The 24072-nt window shown below is 32.3% G+C and overlaps 3 protein-coding genes and 1 long non-coding RNA gene across 5 annotated transcripts; 2 read left to right on the top strand and 2 right to left on the bottom strand.

Moving 5' to 3' along the window:
• On the top strand, positions 1 to 5610 carry LOC109804493 (O-fucosyltransferase family protein). Its single transcript, XM_020366662.3, has 10 exons — positions 1 to 397; positions 849 to 933; positions 1912 to 1982; positions 2077 to 2165; positions 2279 to 2522; positions 3117 to 3229; positions 3337 to 3427; positions 3510 to 3638; positions 3817 to 4364; positions 4790 to 5610. The coding sequence occupies exons 1-10, from the start codon at positions 206 to 208 to the stop codon at positions 5253 to 5255; spliced, it is 2028 nt and encodes a 675-aa protein (XP_020222251.2). The 5' UTR covers positions 1 to 205; the 3' UTR covers positions 5256 to 5610.
• A 907-nt stretch (positions 5611 to 6517) lies between these two features.
• Positions 6518 to 10274, bottom strand: BIM3 (BES1-interacting Myc-like protein 3). The gene is made up of 7 exons (XM_020356512.3): positions 10067 to 10274; positions 9783 to 9879; positions 9565 to 9634; positions 9371 to 9466; positions 8268 to 8698; positions 7087 to 7216; positions 6518 to 6820 (listed from the first exon to the last, which is right to left on the bottom strand). The coding sequence occupies exons 1-7, from the start codon at positions 10161 to 10163 to the stop codon at positions 6710 to 6712; spliced, it is 1032 nt and encodes a 343-aa protein (XP_020212101.2). The 5' UTR covers positions 10164 to 10274; the 3' UTR covers positions 6518 to 6709.
• A 5409-nt stretch (positions 10275 to 15683) lies between these two features.
• On the top strand, positions 15684 to 17446 carry LOC145957109 (uncharacterized). Its single transcript, XR_014433528.1, has 3 exons — positions 15684 to 15715; positions 15807 to 15905; positions 17183 to 17446. It is a non-coding gene; the product is annotated as an uncharacterized LOC145957109 (long non-coding RNA).
• A 1517-nt stretch (positions 17447 to 18963) lies between these two features.
• LOC109800429 (rhamnogalacturonan I rhamnosyltransferase 1) lies at positions 18964 to 24027 on the bottom strand. 2 transcript variants are annotated; one of them, XM_020361213.3, is made up of 8 exons: positions 22981 to 23975; positions 22611 to 22678; positions 22420 to 22508; positions 22152 to 22317; positions 21763 to 22052; positions 21280 to 21484; positions 21044 to 21201; positions 18964 to 20493 (listed from the first exon to the last, which is right to left on the bottom strand). In XM_020361213.3, the coding sequence occupies exons 1-8, from the start codon at positions 23273 to 23275 to the stop codon at positions 20247 to 20249; spliced, it is 1518 nt and encodes a 505-aa protein (XP_020216802.1). In that variant the 5' UTR covers positions 23276 to 23975; the 3' UTR covers positions 18964 to 20246. The 2 variants fall into 2 exon arrangements, with proteins under 2 accessions (XP_020216802.1, XP_082929235.1); XM_083073109.1 differs by having other exon boundaries at positions 20356 to 20493; positions 20968 to 21201; positions 22981 to 24027.
• Positions 24028 to 24072: the final 45 nt, after the last annotated feature.

Below are 24072 nucleotides of genomic sequence, written 5' to 3'. Positions count from 1 at the left end.
TCCGGTCCTGATCCAACTCGAAAAAACAACACACTCCCTTGTTTGTTGCCTCTGTATAAAACATGCTTTAACAGTTAACACGTGTTTTTTCAACCTCATTGCCTCCGAGACTTTTCTTCTCACGCAGTTGCTTTCCTTCTTCTCAGTTCTTCTTCTAAAGAAAGAGAGAGAGAGAGGGTGTGTGTGTGTGTGTTTTCACTTCTCAATGAAAGGGGAAGTGAAAATGAAGTCAAAGATGAAATGGGTTGGTCTGTTTGGCCTTGTGCTTTCAGCCTTCTCCATCTTCATTCACTTCCTCCTTGCTAGATTCACACAAATGGGTGTTGCAGACTATGACTCCTCAGTCACAATCTTCTCTTGGAGACCCATCTTTGAGAAACCAATTCTCCCCACAAATGTAATCATCTAATCACACAAAGATCTCACCTTTTTCGTTTCCAATTTCTCCTTTTCTATTCAACTTCTTCAAGGGGGGGGGGGGGGGGGGGGTTTCTTTGAATTGCTGCGGTGACCCCTATGTTCTAGGGAGTGTATGCTTTTCAAAATTTTGGCTGTGCTCAGGAAAATGACAAGGGTGTTACATTCAAGGGTGTGCATTCGGTGTCATTTTCCGCATATGGGTTAGTCAGATGCTTTTTTTGTTTTTGTTCACGGAAATTAGTCCAATGTTGATTTTTGTTCCTTGGCTTGGATCTGTCGGTTCTTATGTTTAACTGAATTTGTAGTATGCATCTCCGGTGTGCTCGGAATGATAGGCCAATGAGCTTTTGTGCTTTACTTGTGTGTGTGCATTTTTTTTTTGTTTTTTTTTTGGGTTTCAAAATCTTTTCTTGTCATTTGTGCTGCAGAGTCCCTCTTATAGAAGATTATGGGGTCCTGTGAAGCGCCTTGAATCACTGTATCCGGATTCGAATCCGCGGGGATATTATGCTGGTATGTTTAACGTTTTTTTTTTAATTTTTAATTTTTTATCTTAGTGCTGAACATTCTACTGCTTCAACTGAAGATGATTTTGTGTTGGTCTGATTGACATTGACTCTTCTGTTGATCAAACTTGTGATTTTACTTTTGGATTGTCTATTTGCTAAAGTGAGTTGATTAATTAATTATGAACTGTATAAAAAAAGGCTATCTAGAGAAAATTTTAGAAGAATTAGTTCTTCTGTTGTAGCTTTTTTTTATACTACTGTGAGAGATGAACTTGGGATTACTGGGTTATGTAAGCCTATGCAATGCTCCTATGATAGTGTGATTGAGACAAAAATTCCCGTTTGTGTAGTGTTTGTTCTTGAGGCAAAATTGTCTTGCTGTCTTTCACCTATGAATGGGGAAATAAAGCATGATGGTTGATGTCTAAAAATGTGTGCCATCCCAATCCTGGGGCAAATAGTACTGCTTAAGTCTGTATTTCTCATTGCTTAGCAATTATATCACATATGCAGTTTGGACTTTCATTTGTGTATCTCATACTGTCTTCTGCACAAAAGTTTGCCCAATATTATTAGTTCTTGCCCTTATTTTATTTTTTCTTAACACAAGCATGTGTATTTCCTGTCATTTTCTGTGATGTTTTATGTATTCAATACGTATACCAGGATTGTCAGATTTTTGTTGCTCATAGTCATAGAGACTTGATGCAAATTTTTGAATATTTGGATATTTGCATGTATTGCGCAGTCTCACCATTCACCATATGCATTTGATCTAGTTTCTCTGTATTTTCTCTATAATTTATTCACCATATCTTAATTTAGATACCATTGCGTTACCTTTATTCATACTTTGGATTATGTGTAAAACCAAACAAGGTCCTTGCAGCAGGGAAGAACCTTGTATTTCTGTTGATTACTGTTAATCCTTTTATCTTCCTCTCTCTCTCTCTAAAATAAATTATGTCTACTTTGCTGACAGATCCTGTTTCACAAACAAATGGGTTTATTTTTGTCCGGATACAAGGTGGTTTTCATGAGATCAGGAATTCGGTAAGGGTAATATTAGGGTTCAGGTTTTGTATTCTATTATATTTAATTTAAATCATATTGAACTGAAACTGTAGCATTATCTGTTTTTTTCCAGATAGGTGATGTTGTTGTGGTTGCTCGACTTCTCAATGCTACATTAGCTATGCCTGAGATCCAATCAACAACCAGCAGCAAGGGAATAAGGTTACTATTCTTCCAAGGAATTGCAGATGCTTTTATTTACCTCAGTCTGACATGATCTAAATTACTTGTTTAAACTATTTCACTCTATTCTGTTCATAATTATTTTTATCCAGCTCTCAGTTCAAGAGTTTTGCGTACCTGTATAATGAAGATCAATTTGTCCTCTCGTTAGCAAAAGATGTCACAGTTGTGAGAACTCTTCCGAAAGATCTAAAAGGTGCAAGGAGAAAGAAGGAGATTCCTGTGTTTAAAGTTCCATATGCAGCGTCACCTTTTTATTATTTGCGTCATGTTCTCCCTGTATTAAAAAAGCATTCAGTGGTTGAACTAGTTGTTTCTGAAGGTGGATGCTTGCAGGTAAAGACAGCTTTTGTTAAATGCCTAAACCTATTAGATCCATAACTTGTTTTTATCTAAGTTTTTCCTTCCAGAGTTCAAATTCAAAGGTTTATTTGTCTGGACTTGTTTATTTTTATTTGCCTAGACTTAGATGAGAGTTGATTGCAATGTAGTTGACCATTTTTTTAACTTTGCAAATGATCTATGGATTAAATTATTTGAAATCTAAATAGATACTGACAATCTTTAGTTTTTGGATGTCCTATGATGGATGAACTACAGTGTAGATATGGGTCATAATTTGAGGAATTGTATTTTCTTTCCTTTACAGATTTCTATTCTTATTTTGTGATTTGGGGTTGCCGGGGATAGGATTATTTGGGGGTGACTATATAAATGTTTGCCATATTAAGAGATATACAGCTTTCATGGTGCTCTCTTTCTCAATCTTTCTTCTGTAACTAGTTGTTCAGCTTCCTGTCTTCTCCTTTCCTTTGTACTATTTCTCCTCTTGTTCTACATGGTGCTGGTTGTTTGTTTTAAATGGTTCTTGTTGTGCCTTTATTAAATACCTATAATTGTTTGTTTCTCTTGGCTTCCCTACCTTCTTAGGCCACTCTTCCTCCCAATTTTGAAGAATATCAAAGGCTGAGGTGCAGGGTTTCTTTTCATGCTCTTCAGTTTCGACAGGAAGTCCAGGAACTTTCTGCTAAGATTTTGCAGAGGCAAGAGGATTTTCATTGTCACCTCACCTCTTTTAAGTTTGTTCTTCTCTTTCATACACTTTCCCCTTTCAATTGGTTTACGTATATAGTTCTTGATATAATTGTAGGTTGCGAGCTCCTGGCCGTCCATTCATTGCCTTTGACCCTGGCATGACTAGAGAATCTTTAGCATATCATGGCTGTGCAGAACTATTCCAGGTATGTAATCAATCTGTGATAACTGTCTAAAACTTCCTCAGCTTTTCATATTTGAGCTAGATGGCCTTGAATTCTTTGTTAGGATGTACATACTGAACTTATTCAACACAAACGATCTTGGATGATAAAACGTGGGATTGTCAAGGGGAAGCTTCCAGTCAACTCAGCTGAAGCAAGACTAAATGGCTCCTGTCCTTTAATGCCTCAGGAGGTAAAAAATATTTTTTAAAATTTTAGATAAATCAAATTGTACGATGTCAGTGAATTAGTTGGATAAACTTCAAACTTTGGGTATTTACATTTGTTGAAAATTTATACTAATGCCATATATTTAGAGAGATAGAACTTCCCAGGCTGATTATATGATCTTTCATTCCGATCTCTTGCAGATCGGTATTCTTCTGCGTGCCTATGGATACTCAAGGGATGCAATAATATATGTGTCTGGGGGAGAAGTCTTTGGTGGTCAAAGAACATTGATTCCTCTTCATGCTATGTTTGAAAATGTTGTTGATAGAACTTCTCTAAGCACTCCTTGGGAGATGATTAGGCTCTATGGGCAAGAGGTAAACCTTGTTAGTAATCCTGGACCGCCACCTTTCATTGAAGAAGTAACGAAGCGTGCAGCTTGGAAGAATGCAGGTCCACGACCTCGCCCTCTTCCTCCACCTCCAGCAAGACCCAAATCATACAACATAGAGGGTTGGTGGGGTTGGGTAGCTGAGAGTGATAATGAGCCTGATAGTACAGTTATGGAACTGAGGACCAATGCCCATAAATTACTATGGGAGGCTATTGACTATGTGATTTGTGTTGAAGCTGATGTATTCATCCCTGGATTTGACCGCGATGGGAAGGGGCATCCAAATTTTGCTAGCTTGGTGATGGGGCACAGGCTATATCAGTCAGCTTCATCAAAGACATTTAGACCTGACAGGTACATACCTCTATCTTTTGTACATACCTTCATCAAAGACATTTGATATATAACTTGGCTGATTATGTAAGCATTCAATGAACTATCTCTTAAACAGCACATATAATGTTTACATAATCAACGAAGTTAGATATCAAATGCTTGAAAGTTCCAAATCTCTCTTAATAGTATTTCATAAACTTGGTAACTAGAAGAAAACACATTGGATAAGGTAGCAGTTGTTTCCAAATAAAGCTTGAATATAATGTTTCTTATCAATTGACCATTAAAAAACCAAAACAACCTAAGGCAATGTGCACCAGAGCAACATGGTTGGGGAACTATGCTAAATTCATGGCTAATTATGAGACAGAAGCTTCACTAGTGCCATTAAAAGTTGAAGATTTGCGATTTTAATACCTTGTATCATAAATATGTTAATGCAGAAAGGAGGCAGCTAAACTTGTAGACGAGATTTGTGACCACATGTATCAGGCAAATCATACATGGCTAAAATCAGTTCGCAGGCATTTGAGGAAAACATTACTCGATGGAATTATAGAAGCATCGAATAAATCAAAATCACTATCCTTTCTCTCTCATCCGGTCCCTGAATGTTCTTGCTCACTGCGTGACTCCTTTTCTGAAGTATCAAAGAATTCTTCTGGCCCTTCAACTTCCCAATTATGGAAATCTCTTGGCGTTTCTCACCGGTGTCCTGCATGGATGGACACTCGTCCAGTTTCTCAATCAAAAGACAAGGAAAATGATGATGATGTAGATGAGGATGATTCTGTATCTGAGTTATTCTTTAGACAAAGTTCTGAAAATCATGAAGGTGATGTAGAATTAAACAACAATAAAGAAGAAAATCAATTTGAGGATCAAGAAGAGGAGGGTGGGGAAAGATGACATCAAGTTCATGTGTTGATGGTTCATCTGACAATAATGGATTTGCATTCTTCAGATTCATGTACATGTACATAAGCAATTGTTGCTTACTGGATTCAGTTTTGGGTGAGAGAAACACTAAAGCCATTTAAATGTGGCTCTGTAGCTGTGATAAAGGAAACATGTTCACTAGCCGAGAATCATCTGTATGACATTAGTGTTTCTTTTTTTTACTCAAGTCCTCTAATATATAGGCTAATTTGTTGACCACATGGCAATTTTGATGTAACCTTGCATGATCTTCGTAGTTAATATCATGTATAAGTTCAGTTTGAATTCTTTGCTAGTAAATCTTCCTGGTTATCTCTGCTGCTCATACTCCAGACTCTGTTTATTCAACTCCATTTTTGTCTCTGATGGGAGGAGTAAATCATCACCCGTTTTATTTATTGACCGAGAAGTAAGATGTGGAGCTGTTATAAATTTTCACCCAACTCTACTCTGGTCCCTAAGATTGTGGGCATTATTTTAGCTCTTGATTTTATAGAGCTAGACATTTTTATTTTACAAAATGTTTTAAAACTAAATTTACTTTAGACATTTTTTTACTTTATTTCTCATTGGAATTAAGAAATGAATGCGATTTTACTATATTTTTTGAAGTGAGGAGCTAAAGTAAGTTTTGTAAAATTAGGTTAAAGCGAAAAACTTCTATAATCTTAAGAATCAAATGAATGCTTACTTCTTTTTTTTTCTTGCGTTGAAACCAACCTTTAGCATCAGAGTGGAGCTATGTGCTGGTAAATCTACTGTTTGACGCAATGAATTTGAACTGATTGTAATTTGTGAATGAATGTTTTTATTTTAAAAGCAAGTTAGTGATAAAACTAATAAAATTTTCAATTAGATACAAAAGCTTTTTATCATGATTCTTGATAGTTGTGATCAATATTATGGTTTATTACCAGAACCTTTTTTTTTTAAGGTGACATTACTTGAACATGTTCTAGATACAAGTCACTTCCATCAAGATAGTCAAGTATCCATTCTAAACAAAATCGTGTAATTTCTCAACAAAATTGTGACGTGGCATGGTAAATTATACAACATAATGTAAATCTCACGAGTGTAAACTCTCATTCAGACTGTTACTCTGGTGAGCATAGCCTCCAAAACCAGCATTGCTACCAAAAATTATCCATTAAAGAAACGTGATGAACATGTCATTAAGCAGACTTGGGGTCTGGCCCTTCAAAAAATTTATTTTTTTTGGAAAATTCAAATAGAAGCACGGGCATATGTAACATTTTATTTCAGAATGTCTTGGTCCCAAAATCAGAATCATGAAATATACATTTTATCTGGCTCTAGCCAGCATGGCAAAAAATGAACCAATCCACCCAATCCCTCTTTTACCCTCATCTGAAGACAACAAAAAAATGAAACTCCTGACAAAATGAACATGAGGGGGATCTCTAGCTTGCTTCTTGTCTAAGCCTCTTTGGATTCTGTTCAGAATCAATATTGCAGTAATCAACTCCGGAACGTGTTACTGGTGGGTTGCTCACAAATTGGTTTTCAAGACTCTGAAATGAACAAATAATATTTAGTATCAATTTTAATGGAAAGAAAAGATTATGATGTCATCTTAGGAACTGTTAAGAATGACATTCTTCGGTTACTAGTCCTAAATTGGACTTTGGACAGATCAAATATAAAAATAGACATTGGCAGCAATTTCTACTTACTATTTCAATGTCAAAAGGGCAATAACAATGTTGCAAACAATTTACAAAAAAACAATTCAGGTCTGTGCAAACTTAGTAGGCCGAAAAATTAAGTATAAACGAACCTTTGAACTATATGCAGTGGGGATCAACTCAGTATTTGCACGTCTACCAACATCAATTTGCACCGAGACACTAGCCTGGGACATATCTACACCCGAAGACTGCAGCACTTGCGTGAGAGTATCTAATATTCTGTTAAAACACCAAAAAATCTTGGTCAATAGTGGAACAAATGATATCTACTTGAATGATACTTGAGGTAATTGTCTCAATTTTCATGTGCTAAGGAATTAATTGCCCTAAAAGATACAGTTGCACCACTAATTTTATATCATACAGACAGGTGAGAAAAAAAACAATGTCAACTGCAACAAGTTTGTGAGAACCTCAAATTTCTCATGTCAAATTTCCCCTATTTTTTGAGGATAGCTTCTCAAGCTCAATTGTAAGCATCAGTGGCTTTCCAATTTTTTATTTTATTTTATTTTTTTACAGGATTTGGCAAGATTTTCAAAGTGATAAAAACAATCTCAAACAACCAAGTAAGAACAAAGAAACAAACAAAAACGTCCCTGATTGGTTTTAGAGAGCATAATTCCATGCCATGGAGAGAAGCACATAGGAAGTGATTAATTGCAGATGTGAACTGACAAAATACATGATTCATATGATATTGAGCCCCAAATGGTACATATATAGATCTGCCCCATTCTTCTCACCAACATATCAGTAACTCCCTTTTAAATCTAGTATCACACTCCCTCTCCCACAGAATATTTATCACCCAAGTAAAAAATTTCAACCTTTGTTAATTGGGGGAAAAAATGAAGACTAACTTGGATCCATCCTAGTCAGTTTTGCATAATTTATTCCAGTCATTAGTAGATAGACAAGTTATACAAGATAGATTATGAGTCCTCATGTGAGAAAGAAAATAACTGGGAGCAGAGAGATAAATTAAGATAGAAAAATGCCTGAAATAACAGACAGATGTTTAATGGTGAAGTGCAAGGGAGAAGAGCAAGAGATGAAGAAAAACTCACAATTTGACTAAAGAGTATTTCTACTTTTTATTTTTTAAAAAATGGAGGGAAGGGAGGGAGCATGAATGTGCATGCAGTCATGCACAGACACACACACACACACTCTGTTCAATGTTCACCCTCTCTAAATGTAGTTTCAAGTAAATACTTAACAAAAAATCAGTAAAGATAAACTACTATGAACTTATCAAAAAACTCACCCCTGAGAATATGCACTTGAGATGCTATCTGATCCACTCTCGACCACCTGCTCTTCCTGTTCCTTCAATGTATTATCATGTGGAAGAATATAGCTTCCCTTGTGTGGTCTATTAAGCCACACTTGAGGCTGAGTATGGGAAGGCATGTCAACAATTGATACAGGTTCCTGCAGATGTTGGGTTGCCATACCACTGCTAACAACCGGATCAAACATGTCCAATCTCATTTGCATGGCCATAGGAATTGCTTCTGCGGCTGAACCAGGGGTGTGCCCCTTTGGAATAGTTGTCAATGAGAAGTCAGACTCTATTGGGTTCTGTACATTTTTGGGCAATGATGGAGAGACATTGTTATTTTTCTCATTAACAGATCCATTTTGTATAGCTAGAGAAGGAACTGTGGTATTTTCTGCAGGTCCATGATGATTTCTCTGAAAAAACAAGATGAGAACAATAAATTTTAGATAAAAACCATTGCTACTATTTCAAGGCACTAAGTCACAACCAACCATTGTGACAAATAGATCACTGAAGTTGCCACAATGCTATCCCTGAACATATTCAAATATGCATACTGGGCTACTGGCTCTGGAAGAAAAAGGATATTGTAAATAATAAAAGAAAACAACAAGCAGACATTTGAATTCAAAGAAACATCTTAAAGCAGTGAAATCCTAAGCATGAAATGAACTCCAAGTTAAACTCTTGTATAAGAAATTTTATGCAATCAGCATCATGAGTACATGACAATGATGACATATGGCCATGTACACTGGTCTGTTGAAATCCATGTTGGTAGCCTAATTAGTGGGAATAAATAAGGCTTCATAGTTGGTGTTCCCTCTTTTGCAGTCTATATAAAATGAATCCTTGTACAATTGGAGAATCACAAGTCTCACAATGTTGTGCAACTGTGTAGGTCCAATTAGACTGCCATGTAAAGGTCAAATTTTATATATGAGGTGGCATCACTATCAGTTTCAAAGGCAGATATAATGCATACTTGCATTGCCATGCATGTGCACAACATTTCATAAATCAAGGTCGAGAGTTAACACAGACACTCAAAATTGTACACATTACACCATTCCAAATAACTTTACCCATGGAATTAATTTCGCTGGCTCCTGATTCCATCCTTCATAAGACTGTTCGTAAATTTGCAATTTTTCCTGTAGGAACTGAATATACTCAATAACCTGCATATATAAGCAAAGAAAAAAAAACAAATTTCTTAATTTAGTTTACAATAATATACCTAAACAAGAAACAAATGGTTGAAAGTAGAATGAAGTACCTCCAACAAGAAGGATGCCTTGTCTCTTTTTTGATCATTTTGAGGTATGAGATCTCTCAGAACTTGAAACCTGGCTCACAAACACAATTCTTTTCAAGCAACCAAATAAAAAATACGAACATAGAGTTACATAAAACTTACACTCAAAACCTACACACACAAACAATTAACTCAATAAATAAAAAAAACATTTTTTCCCTTTAAAGAAGAAAACTTGCCTTTCGTTAATCTTGCTCCTTCTACGTTGCTCAGTCTCTGAATGCTTTGAACGGTGCGGGTTGACCCTCTTCCCCGCGCTGGGTTCATCCACCTTCACTGCCAAGTCACAACGTAATAAATAGTTATGCTTGAAACTGAAAATTGAATTGCGGAATGCAATTGAAGAGGGAAAAAGAGAAGAACTTTGAAAGGCCCATGAACAAATAAATCGATAAACCCTGGTGGGTGTTGCAGAACAAAAGCAGAGAGAGAGAATAATAATAATAATAATAAAAATAAAAACCTTTGTTGTTGAGAGAGGAAGAGGTGTTAGCAGTTAAGAGTTCTTCTTCATCGTCGTCGTCGAATTCATCTTGATGCCCTTTGGCAGACCTAGCCATTTGTCAGATGGAAAATGGAAAGAGAAAGGAAGAAAGTGTAATGCGTAGAACCTACTTAGTATTAGTTCCACTACTCTCAGGCCACCACCAATCGCTACCTAATCTAACAAAAACATTTCATTCAATTTTTAATGGAAACAATTTTCATTTTAAAAGAAGAGTTAATCATTTATATATATATATAGTGAGAGTAAAGTTTTTTTTTATATTGACAGTCAGCTTCATTAATAATACTTTTTAATCTATTCATTTAATTAAATTAAAATAAAAAAGATACTATTAACAGTTTTGACTGATTGTCAGTAAAAAACTTTATACTAATAATGTATAGGTGATTAACTCCTAATTAAGATGGAAATTTCTCTCAATATCTTACTCATGCTAATTTCATGGAATTTATTTTCGTTAAAACTATTTTATTTTTATTTTTATGTATATTATTTTTGTCTTCTTTTATTATTTCGTATTGTTATAGAAATTAAAATGTAAAATTTTTAAAATTATTATAATTAAATATTTAATTACATAAAAATTACAATAAAATATTTTTAATTTTAAATATTAAAAGATAAATTTTGTAAAACTATACGATGGAATGGCTAATTAACTCTCTGTGAATTATCAAATTATAGGAATGCTAGCAATAAATTTATTTAAAAAATTATATAACTTTATTTGAAATATTTTTTTTAAAAAAAGAAAGTTTATTATCGATCAAAATTTATTAAAATTATTTTTTTGTAGTTTATGAGTATTTTGAGAGAGAAAAAAATTGCTTCAAAACATATATTTTAAATATCTAATTATTATTTATTAGATAATATATCGTTTTTATATAAAATATAAGAAAAACATTATCAAATACATGTTTGAAAAGGTACATATAATGACTGAAATAAGAATGAATACGAGGAATGATAAAATGAACATAACGTTTATAAAATTATAATTTTTCTAATTTATATATAAAGAGTGTTTAATTTGTTCTATTTCTAAATGTAAGGAAAGTGGATTTCCACGTAATTTTTCTTCTTCATAAAACATTCTCATTCTTATTTAATATTAAAATTTTAATAAATTAAATAGATTAAATTGTTTCAAATTTTCTATTCAATAAAAGGGTCTAGTGTAACACAATAATTTGTACAAGAATTGCAGTAAGTTCTTATTATCAAGTTAAATTCTTTTGATGAAAAATATTATTGTAAACAAAATTTACTAATTAAAACATCAAATTTCACCCCAAGTAAAAACATCTTTTTTCCCTCTTTTAAAATTTTAATATCACATTTTATAGTCTTTCAAAAAAAAAAACCTCCACTTTCATCTTTTAAAATTATCCTATATCCTAAATTCGTTGTCAAGTTGTGTTAACCTCTCGTTTGCTAACATTGATAAAATCACTGTATTCTAAATATTTTCTATTTTAATATTTAATGGTTCATTGTAATTTTGTCTTAAAAAAAGTGTATTTTCTACTTTAATATTTAATGATCTATTGTAATTTTGTCTTAAAAAACTGTATGATAATTTAAGGTAGAAAAATATTTATAAATTATTACTCATCTCAATTCTTAAATGATGTGATAATTTTTAACATACTAAAATAAATCTCTAATCGGGATTAAGAAATAAGAGTAACTTAAACTCTTATTTTAAAGTCAATAAAACCTTCAAGTATTTTTATAGAAAATAATAATGTAAAAGTTTAGATAACATAAAATTGACAGCAAGATCAACTTTACATGATTTGGAATTTTAAAAATAGAATAACTTAATTAGTTTAAAAAGAATTGAAAGGTTAAAGTATACTAAAAATATAATAAAACATTAAAATACAATCTCATACGCATCTAAAATGGTGGATGAGCCATATAATGCTAATTAGAATTTATTTGTCATTAATTTTAGTACAGTGATTAGAATTTTGATCATAGAAAAAGATCAACTTTTCTTTTTTCCTTTCATACTTTATATTTTGATTTAGACCAATATTTAGTTTTGTTACTCGAAGACTCTCGATTACATAATTCTTCCCACTAAATGGTATATGAAATGAGAGATATGCCATTTTTTTTTCTGTGATTCGAAGATATCCGTGATGGCAATTCTGTTTGAAGATAGAACTTACAAGTTTAGGGTTTTATTTATGGCAACAGGAATAGGGAGAAAAAGACAGACGGAAATCATAATCCTTGACCTATATGAGATTCTTATATGTTGAAAATGACAAAATTATCATAATTTTGTACAAGTGTATACATATATATATATATATATATATAAATAATGTTTTAGGTTTTTTCTTACAAATTTCAATATAATATATGTTTTTTTTTATAAAATATGTAAATTTGTAGAATATATTTATTTTTTTAAAATTGTTGATGATTAATTGTTATATATTAAATTTCATAATCTCCGGAATTTAGAACAAAGATTGAAGAAATTTTTTTCATACACATAAAATAAAGATGAATACGAGTTGCTAAGAAAAATTAAATATGAGAGAATAATGAGAATGTAAAGATGAATATAAGGACAAAAAAATATTACCGACCTTTTGTGAAACAGATAATTCAGTTTATAAGTTTTTTTTTTAATAAAAAAAGGAGTTATAACTAAAATATCATTTTTTGGGAAGGTTAGTTTCAATTTCTAACTAAGTTTATTTAATGTTAGTTTGACTTTCACAAAATTACTAAGTTTATTAGAAAGTTATTCTATTTGTTCTTTTTATATTTTGCTTTCTTTTTTTATATGTGTGTATGATTATGATGGTAATAAAATTTAAATTATTTTTCTTTTTGTACATTCTCAAATCTGTTATGAGATATTTCTTAACTAGTTTTTAGTGTTCGTGTCTATATCATATTTCATGTATTATTGATCTAATTATTCATTACTCATCTTAGATCTTTAAGTAACTCAAATGTATTTTATTTTATATTTGATATGAGATCTTGAACATGTCAAGAATTTCTAGTTACTCAATGTAAAAAATTTAAGAATGTATTGTTTAAGAATTTTAGACCTCAAAAATCAGCTTAGAGGTTTTTTATTTATTGAATATTTATTTTTAAAACAAAATATTCCAAGCATAAGTTACATTATTTTAAATATAAGTTTTTCTAAAATAAAACTTATGAATACTTACACCTAAACACATGTAGTATCTCCCCACTAAAACCAAATAGTAGTGGCATATATAAAGTTTAAATAATAAATAAGCATATATGAAGTACCCTGCGAGATTCCTTAATTACAAGCCAATCCCCCTGAGTTTATGTAAATTTTCAATTTCACACAACAAAGTACAATAAAAACCAATCATATATACAATAAATGACTTTCTATTAGAATAATAATTTTATACATAAAATTTGTTGTTATAATATCGATCACACATAATTTAGGAGCTGAAGCCAGCTTAGTAGTTAACATGCCATGTTAGGTGTTCTTGGACTCTCCTTCTTATCCCTATCTAACTTGTCTATGGTTTCTTATAAAAGTTCTGTAATAACAATTCACTCAAGAAGATTGCAAATGAATAAATAATATATATATATATATATATATATTACTTTGTGTCTTTGACTATTTTTAAAAAATAAAAATAAATAAAATAAGTGGTTAATAATAAATTTTTGAATAAGTGCACTTTGTAAGGATAGTTTTTAAAAAATGTGGAGAGAAAAAAATAATTTGAAAAGTACAAAGATAGTTATAGAGATAAAGTTGTAAAAAAAAATTGTGTATATGTAATTTTCTTTATTAATATTATAAATATATTTTCTTATAAATATATTATTTTGTGAAGAACTATGTTAATTATGAAATTATTGGGCTGAAAGACAGCACCAAATTAGCAGACATAAGAACACCAAAACGGTGCCTAAATTATGGAAATGGTTAGTGCACTTAAGGTAAGGCACAAGTCACGTAAGTCAACATAATATAGAATGAGAAAAAGGAAGACAGAGAAAGGAAAGTAATGGTTTTATGATTATAAAAGAATGAGTGCAAGTAACAACAGGACAATCACATCACTCTCAATAGATGTTAAAATTAAATTAGATTTAAATACTAAAATTAATAACTTATGTAAAGCCTTTTACCAATGAGTAACAGTAACATTTCCGACGTGCAAAAGATAATAATATAACTAACCTGCAAGGTGGATAGTGCAACTTCCACAAAGTTTTTCAAGACTTAGTCAAACTACTTCAATAACAAAAACGCAACTAACATTTAAATATTAAAAAAAATGTTACATAAATATAAAATTAATTAAATTAAATATTTACTTTAAATTTTAAACTTGCACAAATTAAAGACTTGGTCAAAGTACTTCAATGACAAAAACGCAACTAACGTTTAAATATTTAAAAAAAAACATTATATAAATATTAAACTAAGTAAATAAAGTATTTAGCTTAAATTTAAAATATAAATAAATTTTTCTGACATTTGCCACACGAGTAATGTTATTTTATATAAATTTGTGTTAATAACTTTATATATAAAAAATATAACTTAAATTGTATTTTTAATTTTTTATCTTATTTTTAAGATTCATTTTTTTTGTTAAGCAAAATTGAATTAAATAAGAGGAATACAAGGAGTATTCTAACCAATACACAACATAACCAAAATAAGTAATGAACCTCTGACATTACCATGTGTTTAATGAAAATAACACAATAAAAACATATCTCCTAAAATCAATTTGCAATCATCATACAATAAAAAACCTTACATCAATAGGTGGAACAACCAAACTAGCAATACAAAAAAAACTATCAACCACAAAGTGAAGCCAATCACCATTGTCAAAAGCATTGTCCCAGCTAAGTCAGAATCACACCCAAATAGCAATAATCACCTTCAAAATCACTTAATAAAAATTAAGGCATACGAAAGGTGACTCAGCCCAAAAAGAAAATAAGTATGAAAAAAATTATCTATCACTTTTAATCATTCCCAAGTGCGCAATTTTATCATTTCAAGCACATCTAAAGTAGATAGCACCTTGTCAGAAAAAATAAGAACATTTCTTGCTAGTCAGATACTCCAAATTACAATCAACCAGATCACAACCCATCTATACTTCTGTAACATTGTAAAAAAAAAAAAAAAAAAAAAAAAAAAAAAAAAAAAAAAGGCTGATTCAGTAGCCAGAACGGGCCGTTCCCAAACTGGAATGGGCCGTTCCACACTACTGAATTGAACTACATATTGTAGTTGAGAACGGGCCGTTCCGGGAGGGAGAACGGGCCGTTCCGGAGGGAGAACGGGCCGTTCCGGAGGGAGAACGGGCCGTTCCAGAGGGAGAACGGGCCGTTCCAGATGAGTCCCGGAACGGGCCGTTCTGATTTCAGAACGGGCCGTTCTGGGCGTGGATTTTGTGCGTGATCTGGGAGTTCAGAACGGGCCGTTCCGGTACCGGTACGGGCCGTTCTGGCCACTCCGGATTGCCTATAAATAGGGGTGAAGGGGGGGCCGTGAGGAGTTATGGTTCTAGAGAGAAGTTTTAGAGAGAAGGTCTCTGGGTCAGTAAGCTCCTTTCTCTCCCAAATTTCTCTGTTTAACTCATTTTCTCCTCTAGATCAATAACTCCTTCTGTCTTTTCTTGAATTTCAGATTAGAAAGCTTGTTTTGGGAGGACTGAAGTTTCGAGTTGAGCCTCGAGGGGAAATTATACTTTTGATTCAGTCTTTGGCTATCTGAGCCAATCTTCAGGTAAGGGAAGCTAGATTGTTTGCATGTGGCTGAATTTATTAATTTGGATGAGAGTTTTGAACTCTCTGAATAGTTTTAGGCCGGGCACAGGTTGAGCGTGTCAGGCGTGGAAGAGCTTAGAGCTCTTGGGTTGGTGTTAGGCCAGGCGCGAGTTGACGACACTGTGCTTGAATATATTTATGAATGAATTGATGCTTATGCATGTTTAAAGTTGGAGTTTAAGATCATGTATGTATGATATATGATGTATGGTGAGGTGTGATTCATATGTATGCTTTGTGATGATATATATGAATGTTTGAATATGATATGTTCATATGGTATGTATTGATCATAATGGTAGGTAGACCATTTATGATGTATGATGCATTATTGCATGTGATGTCTTATGACATGTGTATGGTTGTTGATCATGATGGTGGGCAGACCATTATGATGTATGATGCATGATTGCATGCGATGCCTATGGCATGAGTCTAGCCTAGGACTTGAGGAGAGGAAAAATATTTTCGAACTGGAAGAGCTCACATAGAGTCTCTTGAGAGTGGTGCTTGGATAGACCACTGATTTATGAGAGTGGTGCTCTGGGAGGCCACTGGATTTGGGAGAGTGGTGCTCAGACAGGCCACTGGGTTGGGTGAGTCTCCTCTAAGTCCTTAGCTAGTGTTGGAGCGGGGTATGAGGTCGAGGGTTATTCCCTTAACCAAGTACTCGGGAAGGTGCGTGGATCCTTGCGGATAGTCGGTGGGCGAACTCCACAATTGACTTGGTCAATGCATGCCAAGGTCGTGGTAAGCCCGTACCCAGCTGTGCTATACCTGACGGTGGATCTGGACTTCCAAGTGTGTAAGTGACATCATCCGAGTAAACCCGAGTGAGGATTATATATCCTGTTTAGCTGTGACCGAGCGGGCGCATTGGGCGTGAAAACGGTTGGGGTGGTTTCGGTAGGATGGAATGTCACTTATACAGCTCTATTGTTATGGAGATCTCCTAGGTGTATGCGTGACGACGCATTAGATGATTGATATGTATGCCTATCTGTCATGAGTTGCATTCATTGCATGATTATTAATATGATGAAGTGTGGTGTTTGACTTCATGTTGGGTGAATGAATGATTGATTGAGATGAAAGGTTCCTTAGGGACAGGATTTGGGATGCATGTGTAGTATAGAATTTTTATTCTATACTTTTATTATTGATCTTTGAATTCTAGCTTACCCTTCTGTTTTCCATGTGGTGGAACTGCGATGATCATACTTGGTATGGGAGCAGGTCAGGGTTAGCTTGGGAGTAGAGATGATCGTTGTGAGACGAGAAGCTGAGTCTCGTGTTTTGAGTTACCATTCTGGGTAACATTTTTTTTTTTGTCAGTGCTTGACCGGCACTAAGGAATATTTTGGGATGACTGTACATATATGGTGCTATATTTTATATACAGAAACTTAATTATTTCGATCTTTATATTTATGTCTGTATGTATGTGTTATCCAGTTTAATATTCTCTTAGTTAACTATTTGTAGTGCGATTCCACTAAGTGTAGAGACCGTGGCGGGTCGTTACAACTTCATTTTAAAAGGACAGAGAGGCAACCCAAGAAATTGATCAAAATGAGCAATGAAGCTATTGGATAGCACAGAAATGAAGCCACACCATTCATTTTATTCATTTATCTCCTAAATTTTCATTTTGATCTTTTAACTCTTAAATTTGTGCAATTTAATCTTTTTAAAATAATAATTATTTTTAATTTTGGAACATGATTTTGAATAATTTTTTTACTATTTCAAAACTTAAAACTTGTCTTGTTATAATTCTTTATATTAAAACTATTGACTATAATTGAAGTTCAAACCAAAAAGTGTTATAAACATATTAAAAATCATATAAAAATAAGTTTAAAAAAAATAAAATAAAAAATATATATAATTTCATATTATTTTTTAGTTACTTATAAGATATATTTTTCATGTGATTTTTATTATGTTTATATTCTTTTTTGAATTCAAATGTTAATTAAATTTCATTAATTTTATATAAATGATTCTAATATTATAAGTTTCAAATCTTGAATCAATAAATAAATTGATTTAAATTTTTTTACAAAATTAAAAATAATTATAATTTTAAAAAAATAAAATAAAATAAATATAAAAGATAAAATATCAAAATAAAATATTTAAATAGATAAAAGATCATATCAAATCTAACAAATAAGATTAAAAAAAATAAAAGTATAATTTAATGAAAAATATATAAAAGATATTAAAAAAAAAAGAAGAGATACGCTGAATAATGCTTAAAAAGATAATATATATATATATATATATATATATATATATATATATATATATATATATATATATATGACAAATGTTATGAAAATATTTTTTGCGAATATATGATTTTTCTAGAATCCAAATGACTAAATTATATGAAAGAAATATTAATGTACCCACTACCTTATTGTATATAACAAAACACACAAGCCAAAACTGAAAATTCTAACACATTAAAATAAAATGGAAACATAAATGATGTTAGATCATGAAATAAGATTATTTCAGTTTAATTAATACTAGTTTTGAAATTGAGTTTTTATTATACAACTACGTTAAATATTTAAAGAAAAATTATCGCTTATAAATTTAAACATAATTTAAATAGGATTTTTATTTTTGTAAAAGATAGGTTTAGTAAATAAAAAATATGTTGATATAAAGCAATAGGATCAAATCTATAAAAAAAATCATCAAAGATTGCGGAGACTCTAAAAGGTTCTAACTTATAACGTTGCATGTTTGCTGAATTCAAGTGATCGCCTTGTAAAATTGGAAGTTAAATTACTCTTTTTATTTCTTTTTTATTTAATTGGTTTCATTTAGTTTTTATTTATTATTAAAATGTTTATTTTTTTTTTAAAATAATACTATGTTATCTTTTCTGTCCAATTCAAATTAAAATTATTATATATACATATATAAATGACAAAACATTTATCTTTTTTATTGTGACATATATATAAAAAAATTAATGTTATTCTAAATTAGATGAGAAAGGAACCGTTACATTTTTAAATTAAGAGATTAGATTAAATAATTTAATAATAAAAAAATTAAATCAAGTCAATTAAATACAAAGAGAGAACACAAGAATAATTTAAGCCAAAATTAAAAGTACTAAGGGACAATGAGAAGCAACCAACACGGTTCATAATTTTTGTTTGAGGAAAACATAAAAGCAAAAATTACCCAACAAATCTGATTAAGGTATAAAGAAAAATGTATATTCTTGGAAGGTGCCATCTCAGTGATGCTTTTTCCTAGAAATTCGAAGCCTTTTTGGATCACTAACTCAAACAATATCCTCCAAAGTTGATTATTTGTTTAAATTCTTGGGACCTGTGAAGTATGGATTAAATAAAACAGATGACAAGTAAGCTTATCTTGATTAAAATATGATTTTTTTATATATATATTTTATATTCTTCATGTGAATCTGCATTAAAATGAGATAGATTATTTAAAATTTTATTGAGAAAATTAATAGTTGATTGTGACATTGTATAAAATTGTTTTTGTCCTGACCTAAATATTTTATTTAAAATAAATAAATATGATGAGAATAGTACCATTGGAGTTGCAATTACAATGGTGGCATCCTTGACTTAGCAAAGATGGAGATGAAATGGTTTTCCCTTTGGAGTAATGATCCAGAAAAAATCATGACCACAGTCATGAATTCGGGCCCTCAAGTAACCAAATAAATCGATGACGCACATGTGAGGCTTCTCACTTAAACTGTAGTTTGGACCACAGACATAATATATAATATCTGATGCAGTAATATGTAATTAAAATTTCGTTATACAGAGGGGCAAAGAAAACTCACTGTTATTCTTCTTCATCGTTCATGTGTGTGCAAGGCTCAAATATGTGGAATATATGGTAAGGTATAACTTGTTGGATTTGTGCATGAGAGAGAAAGTTGGTATTTAATTTTTATCTAATAATTTAGGAAAATACAGAAAGAGGAAATAACATTATTCATGCAATAAACAGCTTTCTATGGAAATTTTTTTTTTTGGCTACTAGAGAAATAAAGTACTCTTTCTTTTGCACTTCTTTGCATTGAGGAAGATGTGACGCCACTTTGTCATTTCTTTACACAAGAACCAATTTCCCTAAAACAACAAATTTATATATTTGGCATGGCCACGGTTCCTTTGGTTGATCCAGAGTCTATTTCATGTACAAAAATAAAGTAAACAACAACAATTAACTTTGCCTTGTGATTTAGAAGTGTGACTAAATCAGAGGCAGGTGTGTCTAGCCAAGATTATGTGCTTTTGAATGGTTCATCTAGCAATTGCAAACATTCCTGAGGGTTTGCATAAAAGTAGTCTTCTTCTTTGGGTTTGTCTGGAATGGTAACTCTTCTTTTGGGGCTTCCCATACGATAGGCATGAGCTTCCTTCATAGCAGTGGAAAACTCATCCCAACTCAACAACCCATTAGAGTATTGGTCCATCAGCTCTACCAGAAGCCTTCTATCCAGTAGTATAGTTTTCTTGAATCCTAGAAATCTGAAGCAAGTATGATTTTAGATACTAACACAAAATAATTTAGATTGCATCATTACAAATGATATCATGCAAATTAAATGAAAAATAAGGCGTAAATTGCATATGCTCGATGTAGAAAGTTTTTATACCGTCAATTAATCACAAATTGTGATGCATAGTAAGTTTGTTGGCTTTAGTAATAATCACCTTAAGAGTCATATCTATTATAATTTCTTATTAGTTGATAGTATAAAAAATTTTAGTGCAAAGAAATTAAACTCAAAGAAATTACTAGAGTTTATTTAGAAGAGGATCATTATGTGACTTGTGTATTCTTTCATGATCATGAAATCTGCTTTTATTATCTAATAATAGTTATAGAATATGTGAACTGTCATCATTATATAGAATATATGTCAAAACTGCAAATAAATGTGCGAACACTCATCATTATACATCTAATAAAGAATGGATGAAATCATAACATTTCTTTACCTCATCAACGGATCAGATCACAAAGTTGATAACAGATAGAATTTGGAAGGACATATTATTGGCAACAAGGTAATACCTGCGATGGCCTTCCACAACTTTGGCCATGTTCCCATCATATGTTGGAATAAAAATATCACTCTCTAGGGAGACAAGATAATCCACTGCAGCCATTTGTGAGGAATGATTTTGGAAATACATCAATTCTGAAGGTTCCAGTAGAGTTTCTTTCCTTACCTATTTTAGAGAAAATGTTAGTGACAACTGATAAATTTGCATCTAAATACAGCATGTATGATTTGCTTCTTTACTTACCAGATTAGGAAACTCCCCTAGTAAACTTGCCATCCTTTTCTCTCCACCATATATTTCTCCAGCAGCAATATAAATTTGAACATTGTGATCTATACCGAGTGCTGTCAATAGTAGGGTTGTTTCCTCAGGAGTTAAAGGGCAGAAACCATCTTTCCTCTTAACCTCAGAATTAATAACTTTTTCCTTCCATCCAGGATATGCATATCTAAGAAATACCATTTGTCAAAATCTTTTACCAAATGCCAAAAAAAAAACATTTGTCAAAATTTCATTGAAATGAAACTAGAGAAACAAAATGGCCGTTGTCACCGGAATCGATGCTTTCAGAATCCATTCCCATCAATGTTAAAATGATAAATGACCAGCAAAAATTACGCTAGAGCGTAGATTAGTTTTTTATTGTTAGTTTTGAAATGCCATGTGTATCATGTTTTAAACTTAAAAAAAGGATGTTGTAACACATTAATGCAGGATTCATATTACCTCATTCTTGTTAGTTCTTCCTCCTCTTTGCTGTCACAACCATGAGCACAACCTGAGAATGCCAACATGTCCATTTCATATCTAAGATGAAGAGCAAGGAAAGGTCCCTTTTCCCTCAAAACCTTGACTATCCTTCTACCAAGTTCTTCTATCTGAGAAGTAAACCTCAGAGCATTGAAGTTTACTCTGCACCTTAGGTTCTGAATCTCAGTAGGTAGTCCATTATTTGCAAGTCTAGTATCTGTTCTATTTAGGTGTACAACCTTGTGTTTCAGCAACAGAGGAAGGACCTATTTAAGTGTAGTTAAGGACAATTAGTTGCTAACTTGCAATAAAGCACCTAGTCAAAATTTGACAAGTGCAAAGATAATGTGAACCAATTAAAAGACCTGGTTTTCATAGTATGATATATTGGACCAGCTAATGGGTGGCATTGAGTAGAATAATCCTTGTTCAACTCTTCTCTTGACCCTAGGTGGTAGTTGCCTTATTATTCGAACCTCATCTCTCAAGGAGGAAATAAAATGTTCTACATCAAATATATCTTTGAAGTCACTGCCACGTCAAGGGGATAGAAATAAAGACATTTCAATCATGATAGTCGTCAAAGAATTCGTTCCAAAATTGAAGTTATGACAGAAAGAATGATCTGTATACCTTGAATCAGCCCAGAAAGAGGCTTTATCCAGCTCTGGAACTATGAGAGTGACATTTAAGTGTCTGGCAATAGCAACCATGTCACATATCTGCAGGAAAAAACAATGGGAGGTATAAATGCTTCATAAAAAATGAATCAGATTTTAATGTTAATGTTGATTGCAGTGAAGATAACCAAGCACAAAACTTACTGCTGCTCGCATTTGGTTGAGTCCTCCATTGCACGAAACCAGAAGATAACCATTATTCCTGTAAATCCCTGATGAAAATTATGGATTTCATAAGAGACATGAATGAGAAATCATAAAATGTTAGCAAAAAAAGAAGAAAACTAAAGGTGGGAGGGGAAGGTTCAATCTTCAATGAGGGGGAGAAAAAAGAAAAAGAGCAGAAAATTGAATTGAGAATGACAATCATAGTACACAAAAGAGAACTACAATTTTTTTTCATGGATATGATCTAATTAGTGTTTCAAAATTGATAACTAAAGGTTAATCTATATTCACGGGTTGTGACTAGAGTACTACAAATGATTATTCACAAGACAAGCCAACGACTTACTTTTGGGTGGGAGCACAACCTTGGCTGGAGCCAAAATCTTTCCTACAGCTGGGGTACTGAAACAATAAGGCTTGCCTTTCAAGAAACTTGGTCCCAACAATTCTGCCAGTGCAATCAGCTGAACAAGACTAGTCCAAAGCACCACAATTGTGATGGCCCTAGCCATCCACACCTTGATTCTAGGCCTTATAATCAAATTCCCATGCTTCTCAACTTTGTCTTTAGCCAAAACTTTGAGCTCCATGATCTTTATCCCCTCACTGTCACTGTAGTCTTTTGGCCATCTCAACACCATTGATTTTGGTATCACACTCACTCCAACTTTCTTCAAAACCTTATAAAACTCCTTGAACTTAGTGATACTTAATAAATGCCCAGAAACCAAGACTAAACTTGATAATGCCCTTCACCTTTGGATCCTCAAACCTAAAATAAATGCTAATAATAATAAAGCCGAGTTGATTGACATGTGGTTATTCTAAGGTCAAAAATGTTATCCACCTACCCACCAGACAAGGTGATACACTGCACTGACTCTCACAGCCTAAACCTTGAAATTCCAAAACTTCCTTGAATTCTTCTGAACCTTGCCAACTACAACATTGGCAATGTGGTTTTCATATGTCTACATGAGCTTGATGAGTCAAAGAAATGAAGAAAACTCAGTAAAAATGTGGGTTCCTATTGGAATTCCCTCAACTGGGTCTCATCTTTATGGGTTACTGAGAGCAGTATTGAAAATGAAAACCAAACAAATAACAAACTAAGAAATTTTTTCTTACGAAAGTGTTCTGAGTCACAATTGTAAATTCAAATGAAAATCACGGAGAGATGATGAAGTGAATTTGTTAGTTAACTTTTCCGGTATGACGTGGCATTGTAGCATGACACCATGGTTAACTCCATCACATGTCAGTCACTTTGTGTGCTTTTGTTAATTTTATATTTTATTATTCACTCTTTAAAATATTATATTTATTAAATAATATATATTTATTAAATGTAATAAATAATGTCAGGACTGAGAATATCGGTTCAGTTTTCGTTACAGGAAAATGAAAATTCTCAAACAAAGCAAAAGAAAGAAGGATA

This window comes from Cajanus cajan, chromosome 4, assembly GCF_000230855.2.
Source record: "Cajanus cajan strain Asha chromosome 4, NIPB_CcT2T_4, whole genome shotgun sequence".
Classification (NCBI taxonomy): Eukaryota; Viridiplantae; Streptophyta; class Magnoliopsida; order Fabales; family Fabaceae; genus Cajanus; species Cajanus cajan.
Note: the sequence above shows the minus strand (reverse complement) of the source record. Positions and strands in the feature narration are given on the sequence as shown.